The 17,172-nt window shown below is 33.5% G+C and overlaps 7 protein-coding genes across 7 annotated transcripts; 2 read left to right on the top strand and 5 right to left on the bottom strand.

The window, feature by feature from the left end:
* Positions 1-109: 109 nt before the first annotated feature.
* On the bottom strand, positions 110-4,011 carry DFA_11341 (uncharacterized protein; the record flags this gene model as incomplete). The annotated part of the gene is made up of 3 exons (XM_004350234.1): positions 110-267; positions 322-3,055; positions 3,931-4,011. The coding sequence occupies 3 exons, from the start codon at positions 4,009-4,011 to the stop codon at positions 110-112; spliced, it is 2,973 nt and encodes a 990-aa protein (XP_004350284.1).
* A 178-nt stretch (positions 4,012-4,189) lies between these two features.
* On the bottom strand, positions 4,190-4,911 carry DFA_11340 (uncharacterized protein; the record flags this gene model as incomplete). Its single annotated transcript, XM_004350233.1, has 2 exons — positions 4,190-4,747; positions 4,828-4,911. The coding sequence occupies 2 exons, from the start codon at positions 4,909-4,911 to the stop codon at positions 4,190-4,192; spliced, it is 642 nt and encodes a 213-aa protein (XP_004350283.1).
* Positions 4,912-5,396: 485 nt separating this feature from the next.
* On the top strand, positions 5,397-6,883 carry DFA_11339 (regulator of chromosome condensation domain-containing protein; the record flags this gene model as incomplete). The annotated part of the gene is made up of 6 exons (XM_004350232.1): positions 5,397-5,557; positions 5,620-5,674; positions 5,748-5,793; positions 5,860-6,046; positions 6,111-6,810; positions 6,869-6,883. 6 exons carry the CDS (start codon positions 5,397-5,399, stop codon positions 6,881-6,883), a joined length of 1,164 nt encoding a protein of 387 aa, XP_004350282.1.
* Positions 6,884-7,144: 261 nt separating this feature from the next.
* On the bottom strand, positions 7,145-7,993 carry DFA_11338 (uncharacterized protein; the record flags this gene model as incomplete). Its single annotated transcript, XM_004350231.1, has 3 exons — positions 7,145-7,490; positions 7,564-7,739; positions 7,853-7,993. The coding sequence occupies 3 exons, from the start codon at positions 7,991-7,993 to the stop codon at positions 7,145-7,147; spliced, it is 663 nt and encodes a 220-aa protein (XP_004350281.1).
* A 2,945-nt stretch (positions 7,994-10,938) lies between these two features.
* On the bottom strand, positions 10,939-12,720 carry DFA_11337 (Putative nuclease; the record flags this gene model as incomplete). The annotated part of the gene is made up of 7 exons (XM_004350230.1): positions 10,939-11,152; positions 11,238-11,386; positions 11,468-11,617; positions 11,689-11,873; positions 12,176-12,205; positions 12,275-12,403; positions 12,717-12,720. The coding sequence occupies 7 exons, from the start codon at positions 12,718-12,720 to the stop codon at positions 10,939-10,941; spliced, it is 861 nt and encodes a 286-aa protein (XP_004350280.1).
* Positions 12,721-13,065: 345 nt separating this feature from the next.
* On the top strand, positions 13,066-14,682 carry DFA_11336 (uncharacterized protein; the record flags this gene model as incomplete). Its single annotated transcript, XM_004350229.1, has 4 exons — positions 13,066-13,196; positions 13,290-13,432; positions 13,573-13,689; positions 13,802-14,682. 4 exons carry the CDS (start codon positions 13,066-13,068, stop codon positions 14,680-14,682), a joined length of 1,272 nt encoding a protein of 423 aa, XP_004350279.1.
* A 182-nt stretch (positions 14,683-14,864) lies between these two features.
* DFA_11335 (myb domain-containing protein) lies at positions 14,865-17,038 on the bottom strand (the record flags this gene model as incomplete). Its single annotated transcript, XM_004350228.1, has 4 exons — positions 14,865-15,026; positions 15,111-15,245; positions 15,326-15,760; positions 15,944-17,038. The coding sequence occupies 4 exons, from the start codon at positions 17,036-17,038 to the stop codon at positions 14,865-14,867; spliced, it is 1,827 nt and encodes a 608-aa protein (XP_004350278.1).
* Positions 17,039-17,172: the final 134 nt, after the last annotated feature.

Raw genomic sequence — 17,172 nt, 5'->3', positions numbered from 1 at the left:
TTTATCTATAGAGAAGCGATCTTTAGAGAAGCGATAATCTTTCCAGAACAAAAAAAGTGCGGTCGTGAAGATGCAAAAAATGTGTTCTAAAAAAAAAAAATTATTTATTCTATAATATATTACAAAAGTTTGAACCTCTATTTTGATCTGAATGGTCAACATGATCCTTTGTACTTTGGTTTGGGACTGTATCTAGATATGTATTGATTCTTGACAGTTTTAAATATTGAGACATGTTGTAATCCAAACTAGTCCTACTGTAGTCCACTCGATAATTAAAATCATTGAATAATTTACTGGGAATGTGGAAGGGATAGTTACAACAATAGATAATGGTTTGGACATGTGAGTACTGTGGTGATGAAAGGGTTTTGAGAAATAGGTCCATCTTTGAACTGGTTGGAGATGGGACTTTGAGCTTTAATATTTTGACTGATTTGTTGTGAGCTAGAAATCCAATCTCAAAGGTATACAATGTTATCTTTGTAACGGTTTTTGGTAGTTTCCATTTAGATGAGTCTAGATCGAATAAAACCACAATGTGGTTGAGGTTTGGTAATTGTTTGAGGTATCCCCAAGAATGAGGGAGGGAACACATCTTGGTGATTGAGTGTTTTAATCTGAGAGGGATTTCATTGTATGTGAAATGATAAAATTGAGGGACACACAGTTTTTTGAGTGGCATGTCTTTGATTTCATCCACCAATGAGGTATCATAGCGTAGACCAGCACCTGTTAAATCCAATTTAGTGAGGTGTTTTAGTTGGCAAAGATTGGCGATATCTATCCTACGATAGGAACTTTTATCTGTTTGAGAAATGTCAATTGAAGTGAGATTGGGTAATAGTTTGATTATATCTTGTAGATAGTCTCCACTACTAAGTACCACTTTGGTAATGTATGGAAGATTGTCTTTTATGTTGAGGAGTAATTTGGCAATATTATCATTATCGTTATTACCCTTTATAGTTGTAAAGTGTTTGAATGCAACACAATAAGGATTATTGATATGTTGAATAGTATTATTGTTGAATTGCTGGCTATTGAGGTTGATAATTGAGAAACAATTGTTGGCAATATAATTAAATATATCTTTGTTGATGAGTGCTAATTGTAATTTAGATCGATTACTACTTTTCAAACCATATGTTAATGGTTGGTATGGTTGAGTATGTGAGAAATGAGTTGGACAATTATCCTTCATCTGATTGAATCTTTCTAGTTCTTGTTCATCTTTTAGAATATCGTATCCAATTTTAATCCATTTTTGAATAGTTTCTTTTTCATAAACACATGTACAACGTTCTCTTAATTTCCATGTCATTTTGATTATTTTGTTGATAATTGTATTTGGTAAAATAATATTTTTATTATTGTCGGATAATATAGTTGTCATGGTTGGAATCAAAGGTTGCTCAATTTGTTGATTATTATTATTATTATTATTATTATTATTTACATTGATATCGTTATTACTACCATTTAAATTATTATTTGTTTCACCTTTTTTAAAATAGATTAATTTCTTTGTGTTTGAATGTACAGAGAATGATGAACCAAAATAATTAAATCCAATACTATTAAAATAATTGACTTGGTCTTGGCAAACATCTGTGAATGAGTTGAATAAGATAATCTTTTTAAGAGACGTAATAGTGACACTGCGATCTATTAGATATTTATATGGCACTTTCTCCTGACCAAATCTGATTCGCAGTGTTGAAATATTTTGGTTTGGATATTTGGGAATTCTAGGAGTGTAGGCGATTGATGTAGGGGATGCATCAGAGAAACACGTAACCTTATCGACATGATTTGGAACGTTGATAAGTCTGCCAAAGATTGTAACAGCATGAACATGTCGCAGTGATGGAAAATCGATTGGATCCAATTGGAGTGTGGCATCCATTGGATCGATGAACAATAGTGAAATGACTTGAAGATTTTGTTTAATGTCTTTGCTCAAACTATTCCAATCAAATGCAAATGGGAGAATAATCTTTGTGAGACACGACATTATTGATGATGTCAGTTGAAAAGGAGTCAATTGACAGAGGGCATTCCCAAAGTTGATGGATGTAATCGATTTCATTATTGCGTTTTGAAAGAGGTCGGCCAAAGATAACCCAACATCACATTTGATCGTGAGTGATCGAAGTGATGGTGTGGAGTTGATTAATGATTCGATAGTTGATCCATTTTCAACTAGATGTGGATTGTTGATGTATATCTTTTCAACATTCTTTAGAAATTGGACGGATGAAGAGGACTGTGATTTGTTTGTAAAGAAGAGTTGAGTGTCAGATGATGGAGAGACAAGTGTCAATATCTTTGGTTGTTTGATGATACAATAGTTGTTGGTGATATGATTCCATGTATCTGCTGTTGGATCCATCACAATGTTGGTAAATAGTGTCGTTGATATGAATGCAAATACTCTCTTGCTTAGTAATGCCATACTACGCATCCATCTACAATCCTCTCTTGACACTTGGTTAAACGGTGAACTGTCAAGTACAAAGTTTGGTTCATATCCTTGATCGAGATTGAATTGGTGAAGAGGACATAGTTGATCTCTAGTAAGAGAATGTTGTTTCACCTCACTTTGAAGCACCATGTTGGTATGAAGTATGGTTTGGTGTTGAGGATCCCATCTATCTCTTTGAAACAAGTTTCTCGATCTTGATTGATGAGTTATCTTTAACGCATCCGTATTTACACAAGTACATCGATTATTGTATCGAGAAGCATATGTCAATATACGTTGTATGATAGGCCATGGTAGAGTATACTCTAATGCACCTTGATTGTAATCATTCATCGTATTGTTGAGTTGTTGATCATCATCGTTTGTCTTTTTGATTGTTGTAAACTGTTTTTCTACATAGGTGAGCAATATTTTGTTGATTATCCGCCCAAATGTATCATCATCAGCAATGTGCAAAGGTACATCCAATTGCGAGCATTCATATGCAAGTTCATTTCTATCCAACCGACTCAATGCTCTTTCATTGTCATATTGAAGGGTAGAGTGACGACCTCTTCCTCCCTTTATCTTTATCATATGTATATATGTACAAATATATATATTATTTAAACTCTGTAGAACTTTGTAATCTTTCAGAAGCACCACATAAATAATTTTTTTAATTATTAAAATCTTTTTGTCAAAGTTTATTTTAATTGGTTGGGACAAGATGATATTTATTATATTATAATTATTTTTGCATCATCATGAATAACTACCATCATATGTAAATTTAAAAAATAGTATGTATGATCACGCACATCTCGAGTTGTATTGAGAAGCATATGTCAATATACGTTGTACGATAGGCCACGGTAGAGTATACTCTAATACACCTTGGTTGTATTCGTTCATAGAGTCGATGTGTAGTTTGATCATGATCATTCATCTCTTTGATTGGAAACTGTTTCTCTACTTGATGGAGCAATATATTGTTGATTAATATACCAGATGAATCTTCACCATATACTATAGGTACATCCAACTGCCAGCATATCTCTTCAAAGTGACACTTTTAAACAAATGACGCAACCCTGCCTCATTGTTATATCGAAGGGTAGAGTGACGACCGACGACCTCTTCCTACAGAGTGGCCACTATAACAATCCCCATCTCCTCCTCCTCCTTCTTCTTCTTCTTCTATCTCTTTTCTCTTCATAATGATCGTATATAAATATAACAGGTAATATAAAAATCTAATAAAGATAGAGAGAGGTCATAATTAATCTTGGTTGTTCTCTCAAAACCAAATTTCAATAAATATAATATGATTTTTAATTTAAAATATGTATTATGTAGCTATATACTACTAAAAGTTTATTGGGTGTTGGGGAATTGGATGGATTCTCCAATCTTTAAAAAGAAAGATGTATGGCAAATAAACGATTGCAAAAATTAGGTACCAAAGAATTTCCTTGTGGTAGACCGAGGGGGGTGCGACGTTCTTTCGTTGTCCGCTTGCGGTGATGTGCTCTGTGATTCATTGTATGTTTCAAAACATACAAAATATCACAGATTCATCACCACAAACGGACAACAAAAGAACGTCAGCCCCCCTCGGTTAACCCAATATAGTCGATGGTCATCATCTAATTTGTTCATGCAGCCGCTGAATTGTTTCTACATAACGATCTAATTACTTTGATAAAGGTGTTCCAAATTCTAAAAGCAAAGAATCCTTGGACTACAGACTGGTACCTTGGCAACTGGTAGTGGTGAAGGTTTGATTGGAATGGAAATGGCAACTGAATGGGAATCTGTCTTTGTTGGTGGTGGTGGTGGTGGTGGATAGATATCGATTGATGTATCTACTACTACGAGTGATGATGACGATGATAGAGTTGGTGGTGGTGGTGGTGGTGGCAATGGATTGCTGTAGTCTCTCTGGTGTCCCTGATTAGTGATACTAGCAATGACTTGAGCAGTAATCTCTACTTGTATATCAAGTACATAACATGAGCATTGGAACAGAGTGAATACGATACTTGAAAGTACACGCATTGACGATTGGTTGGTATGTCTTGACTCGTAGAGTTGTGAGATGATCGACTCTACTATATCGGCCTTGTACTTGGTTCCTCCATTGTTATTGACCTCTCTTGGATCCATCAATCCTACCACATTGATAGTGTCAAACAATTTGGCCAGCAATGCATTATTGGCTCCACAATTAATTATAAATGTTCCCAAACCAGGTGTAAAACATTTCTTTGGAATAGCCTTTATAAATTAATTATATAAATAAATAAACATTTAAACTATTAATACTGTCTCTTATTGTATTTAAACTATGTACATACAATATCCAAGATTTGAGTAAATAAAAGATTGAGATAGGTGTCACCAAAGAACTCACCTCTTTCAAATTCATGTTTACAAGACATTGGTTTGAGAGAGTGTGTAAGTACACCGATGCTAACTTGTTCCTTTAACAAGTTGAATAGTCTAGATGACCGACCCACCATTGCTGTTAGGAAGTCGTATTCCCTAATTTGATTGCCTTGACAGGCATTTCAACTCTCATTGGTATCTTGCTATCTTGAGTCATTTGTTTTCGAGAAGAAGAGTATTATTATTATTACTATTAATATTATTTGTTTGTTTGTTTGTTTGTTATAAGTTGGTTTGATTAATTGTATGTATTAACAAATTTGTTTACTTTAAAGTTGATCATCATGTGATACCCTTGATAATGAAGAGAGAGAAACATGAGAAGCTATCTTTACCAGGTTGCCCATTAACTAAAATTTAATTAATGGAGATACTCTCTCCTTGGAGTGGAATTTCATTTAAAATTGAGGGGTGTCTGTAAGCTGATGAGCTCATTACTTTTAATTTAAATTATAATATTTTATATTAAAGAATAAAGATGATGATTGGGAACTGTATTAGAAGGTATGCAACTTCTTCATCCTCTTCTTCGTCAGCTGCTGCTGCTGCTGCATCATTCATTTCAACAACAGAGAAATATTTGTATAGTTGGGGTACATCATGGAGTGGATCATTGGGACTTGGCAATGTAACCGATCAGTATACACCAAAGAGGATTAAATTGTCGATCCCTACAAACGCAGATGTTCAACTATCACTAGGATCGTATCACTCTATGCTTCACATCAAGGACAAGAGCAACGACCAAAGCAAGTTGTATCTTTGGGGTGAAGCTGCTGTCACCAACAGCTCTGAACCTACTCTAAACCGATTCTTTACAGATAAAAAGATCGTCTCAATGTCTGCTGGTGGATTTCATTCTGTTATTAGTGTTGGTATGTAGTAAACATTTATAAACTCAAAGTAAAGATCTTTGACTAATACAAAAGATTTAATAATAGAGGAACCAAATGGAGATTATAATACATATGCATTTGGTCGAAACTCTGAAAGACAATTGGGTATTGATACACATGACCATCAACATGATATGGTGTATGATCCAACACCAATACCAAGTCTAAGAGGAAAGAAGATTATTCATATTTCTTGTGGTCCCAATTATACAATTGTAGTTGATCAAAACAAGTATGTTTGTCATTTAAAAGTTATAGTCTGTGTTTTATTAATTAATTCTATACTATGTTTGTAGTAATATATATTCATTTGGTATGAATGATATGGGACAATGTGGTATAAAAGTTGATAGTAATAATAGAGTTGTTAGTAAACCTACTAAACTTGATTTTGGTACCAATCATCTTGGACTTGGAAAGATAGAACAAATAGATTCTGGATGGGGTCATTCAATCTTTACAACTGATAAGAATGAAATGTTTGTTTGGGGATCAAACTTGCATGGACAATGTGGAATTGGAACCAAAGGCAGAGATATTGTGACACTTAGACAGATTGATATTGGTGCATCTGTTGCAAAGATACATAGTATTTCATGTGCTTCGTGTGCATCGGTTGCTGTAGTAGAGAGAACCAACCGAGACAATGATACGTTGATATGGGGATCATGTGGTGACGGTAAATTGGGTGGTGAACAAACACAAGACCAACTAATTCCCACTGTCATGTCTAATCTTCCCAAATCAATTATATCTGCATCTTTTGGAACCGATCATTGTATTGCTATTGATAAGAACAAGAGTAATGATCGATCATCAACCACTCTATATGGTTGGGGATTCGGACAACATGGTACACTTGGTAAATCACTCAAAGTATTCAAAACACCTGAAATCCTTACATCACTCACCGATGAAATAGCAGCCGACATAAATAACAATAATAGATATGAAATTGATAATATTCAATGTTCAATTGATACTTCATTTGCAATTGTAAATGTTTTTCCAACAAATAAATAATAATTAATAATTGTAATATATTAATGTTTAGACAAAAAACAATTAATCAAAGTAAATTGATTCTTTTTATTGAAGGAATCCAAATTATTGATTGATTTATATTCATTTTTTTAAATAAAAAAGGATGTGGAGGAGGAGTTGGAGGTTGGGGAGGGTTGTTGTTGTTGTAAAAAAGTTGGAAACATAAAAATAGAGATAATTAATATTAATGATTATTATTATCTTTTTTTTTTTAGTTTTACGCAAAAAGTGTTTTGTTATTGTTATATGTTGTATGTAGTCTAATTAAAAAAAACAAACAAATAGTTTATTCAACTACAGCTTGTTGTTGTTGTTGACCATTTGGTTGAGCTGATATGACAGATTCAATGGCTACAGCTTCAATTTGTGCTGGTTGTGGAGCAACAGACAAGATGGAAACACCCTTTTGATAGGTAAATGTCTTGATAGGGATACCCTTTTCAATCAAATATTTCTTATAGTCTGCAATGATCTTGGGCAACAATTCCATCGTCTTTTTCAATTCCGACAAAATATTATTTTCAATCATTGAAGAGAACCATTGAAGTGCACCTGTGAATTTAAATGTAACCTTGTGTACCTTTAAACATGAATTATCATCTAATGGTTCAATATTAATAACTCCTTCAACACTAATAGAAATAAATATTGATTAATATTTATGCATCAAGAGATTATTATTATTATTATTATTCCTAAACATACTTGATATTTTCAGGTAAAAGAGGTGGATTTGTCTTGAAAGAAATTTCTCTCTTGATTTTAGATTTAACTTGAGTATCTTCGTATGAAACTTCTGATTGATTATTGGCAAACTTTAAAAGGAACTTTGGTACACTAGTCTTTGGTTTTATACAAACTCTTCTGTAAATATTTGATTCCTAAAAAACAAATAGTAAAAGAAAGGGTTGGATATTAGTAAACATGGAAATTATTTGTTTTGGTTTTGGTTTCTTTTGATATATTGGTATTCATTTCATTACAAACTACTTACATCTTCGTTTTCTTCTTTAAGTTCATGTGAATTTAAACCAAGATATGGAATACAAAACTGATCGAATTCATGTGTCTCTGTAATGGCGTAGAAATCATCGGCACTCATTGGGATGATTGTGGTTAAGGTGTGAGTTGACATTTTCGTATATTATTATTATTATTAATTGTATTAATTAAAAGATGTGTGTTGTTTGATTATTATTATTATTTATAACTCGTAAAAAAGAAGAAGAAATAAATAATATGTTTTTAAATAATAGTAGTTGATGATGTTGAGTTGATGAAGTTGAGTTGATTAATTAATTAATTTGAACTGCTGCTGCTGCTAAAATTTAATTTAAATTTTTAAGAGATCTACAAAATGATAAATTAGAATAAAAGTTAATATATTATAATTTTTATATATAAAAAAACCAAAAAAGAGGTGAAATATATTTAGATAGAGGAATTGGTTGGTTGGCTAGTGTGAGCTTGTTTGTTTGTTTGTTTGTGTTGGTTATATGTATACTTTGTCTGTATGTGTGTGTTAAACAAATAGTTTAAAAATTAAAATTCAAACAAAAAGGAAGAGAAAAAACAATACAGTTTGAAATTCAAAGTTTTGTTAGTCTCTCTCTATGTTATGTGTGAGTGGATTGTATATTTCTACTTTTGTCTTTTTTGACTGCTACAATGAATGTGTCTGTCACACACCCCCCCTTGCTAATGTTAATGTATGTGCCCACCAATTTTAAAAATATAAAAAAATTCCTAAACACCTAGGTAGGTGGTGTGTGTCTGGCTGGTAGTGGGTGTTGTAGGTATAATTAAGTTCAAGAGGTAGTTGACTATGACACGAGTGGGGTGAGAGAGAGAGAGAGAGAGAGGTAGGGGTGTGATAAACCCTTTGTGACGACGGTTAATAACAAGATGACCCACAATTGTGTGTTTTGTTGTCACGAAATGTATAATTGCCTTTTTCAAAAAGAGAGGGAAGTGATAGAACAATAATAATAATAATAATAGAGGTATCTATAGGTTTCTTAAGACAAGATGAAGACTATGCGCTCCTTCCCTCTTTTTTTTGTTTTTTTGTTGTCTTTACTAAAAATAGACTACTTTCGAAAACTAAAACTAAAAGAACTAATATTGGATTCTAGAACTAGTGGAGTCTGACATAGATAGAGATAGAGATAGAATACTTTATGTTTTATAGGTGCATAAGTTTATACTACGAGTGACCATGAGAGAGGACAATGACAACGAGAAAAAGACGAACGACAGAAGAAGATTTTTTTTTTATATGTGTGTTGTTGAAAGAGTAGTGTAGTGAGGTGATCTTTACCTTTTTGATATTATTTAGAGAATGAATAAAAAATTACTAAAAGAGGAAGGATAATTAAATAAATAATTAAATGTGATTGTTGATGTTGACTTTGACTTTTGTTTTAAAAATATTATTAAAAGTATAAGAGATTTATATATATATATTTGGTAATAGTATTATTATTATTATTATAATTAGAGATTGAATTGGATCAATTTAAAAACAAGAATAAGAATAAAATAAAAAGAAGAACAACGACAACGAGGGGATTGGGGTTAGAGTGAGTCGTCAGAAAACGGTAATAAATATTATTATTCAATTAAAACGGATGCACAGAGAGGTGATAAATATATCTATAGAAGCTTAGAGCTAGATGGAAATGCAGATGGATGATGGATACGATAGATGATGTATGTATGATTAAATTAAATGAAAGAGGGAGAGTCTTCTTTGTTGGGGGGAGACAGTACTAGGGATGAGCCTGATGCCCGCTACATGACGAACAACATCCACACAATTGACCAAGAATCAGTCTGCATACATCCGAAATGGTAAACATCAACACTGAGACAACTATGATGTGGTGCTTCGATGTCGATGGTCATGCCTCCCAATCCGGAAGGTGTTGGCAACAACCATTGCCATCGTCGTCTCGAGAATGAGACGTTGTTTTTACGAGTAAAAAAACAAAAAATCAAACAAAGGGGTGTTTGGCTTGGGATTTTTGTGAGGGCCATGTCGTCCGTCACATTTCGATGCTCGAGTTATATATTTTTGTTGGTTGTATTAGAGAGTTACATGTATAGACACACGGCTTGATCAAGGTGATATCGATCAGTTACTTGCCCAATAACAAAAAAAACAAACAAACAAATATTGTATAAATATTATATATATTTTGGGATGGTGAGATGAGTTGGAGTTGGGGGGAAGAGATATTCTTACATTTTAAAGATTTTAACGTTTTTGTGTTTTGAAGGTTTGATATTATTATTCCTCTTAGCTGTTGTTTACTTGTTCCTTTGTTTGTATTGCTTTGTAGTCGACTATTTTAAATGAAGATAATAGTTTCTTTGATAATATGAAATATAATAATAATTGCGATGAATGCTTCTATTATTATTATATATATAAAGTATAAAGAAATAAATATCTCGAAAAATAGAAGGGGTGGGCTTTTTAAAGAAAGAAAGTGTATAGAGAGTAGAATAGAAAATCTTCTGTTACAATAGTAAACTACTATTTGAAAGACTAGGTTTTGGAGGGAACTAGCGAGGAGATTCATTGAACACCAAAAACAACAAGGGCATCCATTAAAAAAAAATTAAAAAAATTAATTTTGGTCTTCAAGCTCTTGGCAGAGGGAGAGGCTGAGTGAAACTCACACATCACCTGTTTTGAGAGGTTCCAATTCAGTGGAATGGCTCCCCAAAAACAAACAAATTATTTTAAAAGAGGAAAGGGCTTAAAAATTGGTCATAGGTAAGCATCCGCGGTATCCATCCACCAATCCAATGGGGATGATGTTAATGGGGGTGAGTTATCTGACTTTCTCTCTCTCTCTCTAGGTACGATCGTAATTCCCAAATCCGTTGAACAAAAATGAAACTTGGATATTTTGAGCTGTGAAATATATCTTGTAGGATACAGATTGATTGATAGATAGATAAATCTAATCTATCCACTCAACCAACCAACCCTGGTTGTTGGTTTTGTTTGTTGATTTCTTTTTTCGGGGGTTGTTTTATTCGAAGGTATCAATCGATTTTATAGGGCGATTAAACTGGTTGAGAGGCAGCTAAAGATTTGATGATAAATGATTCGATTTGGTCGTCTGGCATATACTGTGAATTTAAAATGGTGTTTGTTGTGATAATTGTGTTTTGGTTGGATGCGCTATTCACCCATACTCTTCCATTGACGCCAACTGCAATTTCATATGGTATATGTGTTCCAACAATTTTTAATATACTACAATCCTCTGATAATAAACTAAATATAATATAATATATTTGTGTTATTTATGGTGACAATACAATATATAATAATTGTAATCGTCGTAACGATTGATACATACTAATGAGACAAACCTAAAGAACAATTAAACATGTAACCTCCAATCAATTGACCAAAACCCTCTGCCTTGTTACGTATCGATACGCAAACCAACTCTGGTTCCATATCTTTGTTGGCAACTAAAACTCTACAATATACTAAATTACCAATCTAGAGAGAGACATTCAATAACTGTCTGTAAGTATGTTTGATCGATAGATACACAATGAGCTAAAGTATAAGTATACATACAGACAACAATGGTTTATTTGATTTGGTTGCGCCTTCGAATGAATAGGCTGATAACATTGCAGGTGAACTACTGCCAATATCTACTTTAAATGATTCCGGATGTTTCTCTAATATAATACCAATTACCATATCTTCTGCTTGTGGAACATACTAATTACAATTCAATCTATTAGTATAGTATAGTATAGTATATCTCTCATATATCTTATCTATTATCTTACTCGTTTCTGTTCATTCTCTATCCAATAGAATTTATGAAACTTGCTGAATCTAAGTACACCGGCTTTACTAGCGACTACTTGATCCTTGTTCTGTAACAAACCAGGACCTATTCTAACTTTGAGATCATCTATTTGTCCAATCGCATCTCCAGGTACTACAAATTGATCGATTTTCGTATTCATATCTTATATAATAGTAGTTCTCTTTTTATCTTTTTGATTATGTACAAATGTGTGTATGTATGTGTGTATATGTGTTATGTATGAGTAGCGTTTTGATTACAATTTACAATTAATTACGCTTAAAGATAGATGGATCTATCTATGTTCATTCATTCGTTCATTCGGCTGTCGAGTCGTCGATCAGTTGGCTTTTACGTTTACACAACTATTTTTTGAATTTTTTTTCAAGACCAATGGATGGAGCTAAATTTACATTATTGATCCGTCACATCTCATTGATTTAAAACTAGTTTTAACAACACACCACCAACACCAACACTATCAGCAGCTACAACTAGAACAAAGCAAAGGAGAGGAAGGAAAGGTATCCAAAAGAGTAGTTGTGGTTTTAAGATTTATTGACTTTCTTTCTTTCTTTCCACCTCCCTCTTTTGTTGTTGGTCACACCTATTTATTCGTAACATTATAATTGTACTACTACGACCACTACCACCACTACTACGACGAGCATTATTATTATTATCAAGAACATCTTTAGATAGAGGTAAGAGGAGGAGGAATAGAATAATAACAAACTGAAGGATTGGTGTCAGCTGACAAACAAACAACTATCAATCAATTCTCCACCAATCAAAATAATACTCACTCAACCCACACCCCCACAAACAACAACAACAACAACAACAATCACCAAAACAAGAAAAACAATTTAAATCTATCTTTAACTTGGTTTATGATCATACAAGTAAAAATAGAGAGAGAGAGAGAGAGACAGAGATAGAAAAAGAGAGCAACTCGTTATTCTTCTGTTGTTGTTATCATTCGCGATAGACACATACACATACACATACACATACACAGACTTTTGTGGTGAGTAAAGAGAGAGAAAGTAGTGACAGATATATGGTTTAATGGAATAGATTAGATGGAACGATTTATAGATAGATTTATCGACCGATCATATAAATACTTAAACTTTTGATGATGATGATGCTGTTGATGTGATGGTCGATTAATTATTAATCATAATCAAGACGAACAACAACAACAACAACAACTTGTTATTTCATTCATTCATTCATTCCATTTCAACACAACTTCTTACTTAGTTGCTTGGTTACCTAACATTAGTATTTATTCTCTATTTCCATATATCTATCAATATTAGATTTATAAAAAAAGACAAAAAGAAGAATGACAAGGAGTTTTGATTCATTATCGAAATCACATTGTAGTGGAAGGATGGTTACAGGTCCCGATAAAATGTATTTTGTCTCTGCATTGATATTAATGTTTATACCAGAGATTCCATTTTTGGTTACAGTGTATGTTTGGAGAACAAGACAATTGATTGATTGATTGATTGATTGATTGTACATAGACAATTAGTGTTAACCCAATAATTTTATTGAATTTAGGTGTCAACTATTTGAAGAATATATAAAGGCAGGAATATATGTAATATCAATATTCCTTTGGTTATCGAGTTATGTTTTCATTTTAATCACATCATATACAGACCCAGGTATAGTTCCACGAGGATCATACAGTGAGGCTGCAGGTATGTAATCGTCGAATCTAGAATAGAGAATATTCTATCTATCTCAATTAACTAATCCATTTATATTCCATCGGTGTTTGTTTAGACAATCCATTTTCAGAAAGTCATAGACAACCATTATACAAAACATTGGATATTAGAGGCATTCAATATGACATCAAATGGTGTGAAACTTGTAGTATATTTAGACCTCCAAGAGCAAACCATTGTGGTATTTGTAATAATTGTGTTGAAAAATTCGACCATCATTGTCCTTGGTATGTCATTGACACACAAACACACATATATATATGATATATAGATATATATATATATATAGATATATTATAATTGGATATTAATATAATGGATTTATATATTTGTATTTAGGGTTGGAAATTGTATTGGTAGAAGAAATTATAAATATTTTATGTACATTGTTATTTACAGTTGGTACAACTTGTTCATGGATGATTGGGATATGTATAGCCAATATTGTAATATATGCACAGAGGGCACGGCTCGATCATCCATTTGACAGCTCTGCTAGTATTTTTAACATGGCACTCAACGAATCACATTATCTCTCGATCATCATTATAGTCTATGCTCTGGGAGGCATGATCTTTGTTGGCAGTCTTGGTGGATTCCACTGCTACCTCATTGTCGTTGCCAAGACGACAAACGAACACATTAAAAAATCGTTCCGCAAGGGTAACCCCTTTACAGACGGTTTGCTCCGTAACTGTTTCTCTATATTCTGTGGTCCCCATTTCCCAAGTTTCTACAGAATGACTCATAAAGAAAAGAATATCGAACTCATGGCTTTGCCTCCTTTGGCAAATAATAATAATAATAATAATGACAGTAATCATAACTTAAATAATCTAAATAACGCATCACCTTCATCTTCAACCACAACACCTTTAAATAATATATCTTCTTCTTCTCCTGTTTTAAATAATCAAAATACCCAAAATAATATTGATATTGGTATTAATATGAATACTGCTGGTTCACAATCACCTCTACATGATCATATAGTCGATGTTGAGACTCAACCTACACCATCTCCACCATCATCTTCTTCAATATCTTTACATTCCAATACTGATGATGACGATGACGATGATGATGACGATGGTTCTGCACCAACAATGAATTTAAAAGAATTCTTACAACAAAAGAGTAGAAAGTCAACCCAACAACAACAACAACAGGATGATAATAAACCAGATGATGGTGATAAAGAGGATGACAAGGACAAATAGACAAGAATAAATTCAATAATATGATAAAACTGGCCATTTCTAAAATAGTTTTTGGTCATTATTTAATTAAACACAACAATCCCTCTCTCTTTCTCTTTTTCTTTTTTCTTTTTCTTTTTTAAATTATGTTAATTATTTATTTATTTTTTAATGTTTGCAATTCATCATTTTCATGTCCACAATTAGTTGATTGACATGTTATCACTAGTATGATTTCCATTATTTTCCAATACTACATTGTGGTTGTTTGGTACTGGTACTATTGGAATTGGTGTTTGATTGGTAAGATTTGCTTTTAATAAACTTAATCTTTCTGCAAATAATGATTGTCTTTGTTTTTCCAACTAAAAATAAATAAATAAATAAAATATTAATTAATATTATATTATATCTCTTTCTCTTTCTCTCTTTCTCTTTGAATACTTTACATTTAATCTATCTCTATCAAGACAATCTTCCAAATCTGAATAATATTTAAGTTTGATTTCCAATTTCTTTGTTTGTAAATTAATAATTTTTAATATTAATGATTGTATTTCTTTTTCTTCATTTTTTGATGTTGCCTAGAGATAGATGGATTGATTAGATGGTTAATATTAATATTATTATTATTTTCATATGAATAATTCTTTTTTGTTTTTACCTTTGCTTTAATACTAGTAGCAGCAAGAGAAGTTGCAGCCAAAGTACCAAGATTAGCTAAAGTTTGATCGTTACCAACTTCTTTAACGAGAGCTTCCATGGCTGCTTTAGAGGCAGCGTTGGCAACGTTGGGAGAGACAGATTTGGAGAGAAAGGCGAGGAGGGATTGGATGACATTAGAGTCGGACCAATATTGATCGGCGGCACCAGAGCCAGAGGTGGCACGCTTGTTTGGGTTGCTGAGGTTGTCCTCGAGATAACTGTCTTCGATTGGGAGTCTGAGGAAATGGAGTAGACATTGCTCCTTGGTCTTTGTTCCGACGTGCTCGGCAACGTCTGCCCAACTGTCACCATATATATCAATGCCTTCGAGGAGCAACAGGGTTTCTTGATCGGTCCACTCTTCGGGTGGCTCGGTATTTACAGTTTGTTCGATCTTTGTGAAATCGGTTGCTTGGTGCTTGGCGGCCGTGTACGTACCATTGTTGTAGCATGTGGCGCAGAGATTGACCTTGTAGAGATCGGGTGGCAGATCGTTGCCCACGTCTGCAGTGGGTGTCATTTTCTTGGTGAGGTGGTATCTCAGTGCCGAGCAATCAATGCCGCACGATCCACACACTATCTTTGGTGGTGCTTGTGGTTGTCCATAAATATTGTTACGTAAATCTAATGATGTTCCATTTGTTGATTTTGAAATTGTCAAAGTTGTTGATGATGATGAAGTTGAAGTAGAAGTAGCGTTGTTGGCAGTCGTAGTAGTAGTGGAAGTAGAAGTAGATGATGGTTTGTTTGGTGATAGTATACTACTACTAGTATTGTCAGATGTTGATGGTGACTCGGTTGGTTTAGATTCAGATGGTGATTGGATACGGGTTGGTTGTTGTTGTTGTTGTTGATGTTGAGGTTGTTGTGGTTTTGGAGGTGGGATACATGTACCACCCTCTGGATTGACGAAAAAGTTGATCAAACCCCAGTGATCGAGGAAGCTGTGCAGACGGAGCATGGCACCCGAGTCACCAGTCAGATTACGTCTGACAGCGGTAAAGGTAAGGTATTGGTGTGGGTTTTGTTGGTAGGTGTTGATCATAAAGTCACGATACTCTTTGTATACCTCTGGTGTCTTGGAGGGAGTTCTGCCGTTGAAGAACTCGGACATTTGAAGACGCTCAATATCATGTATCTCCGACATCTTGAACCATGTGCAGTTGCTAGGTGGCAATTGGAAGTTGCTAGTCAATACGACACTAGTCTGATGGTGTTGTTGTTGTTGTTGTTGTTGTTGCTGTTGTTGATCGGAAGAAGGAGAAGATACAATATTGCTGCCTGCAATAGTGGTACTCTTTGATATCGATGTAGCAATCGTCGGACTAGTTGTACTTGTAGTACTTGTAGTACTGATAGTACTAGTACCAGTTTGCATTGGCATTGGTTTACTGTGTACTACCAATCCTGGTAATGCAGCTGGTTGACCAACACTACTAGTAGTCGATGTAGTAGATGTCTGTTCAGTAACTAGTGGAATAGTTGATTCACCGTGTTGTTGGGGTTGTTGTTGTTGTAAGCCAATTGTTGGTTGATGTACAAGTTCTTGTGGTACTGTAGTTGTAGTTGTCGAGGTTGTTTGTTCTTCATCTTGCTTTGTTCTCTTTAATGGTGTTTCTGGAGATGTCCCGTTTGAGACTCTCTTGTTATTATTATTTATATCATCTTCCATTTCTTCAACTCCTTTCTCTAATCTATCTATTTATCTATATCTATCTATTGTTAACTCTTTCTTTTCTTTCTTCTTTTTAGTAATATCTCGTTTGTTGTTGTTTTAGGTTGTCAGAGATCTTTTAAAAAGTAATC

This window comes from Cavenderia fasciculata (genome assembly GCF_000203815.1).
Source record: "Cavenderia fasciculata unplaced genomic scaffold Scf_EUAJFUG02HR96I-5, whole genome shotgun sequence".
NCBI lineage: Eukaryota > Evosea > Eumycetozoa > Acytosteliales > Cavenderiaceae > Cavenderia > Cavenderia fasciculata.
Note: the sequence above shows the minus strand (reverse complement) of the source record. Positions and strands in the feature narration are given on the sequence as shown.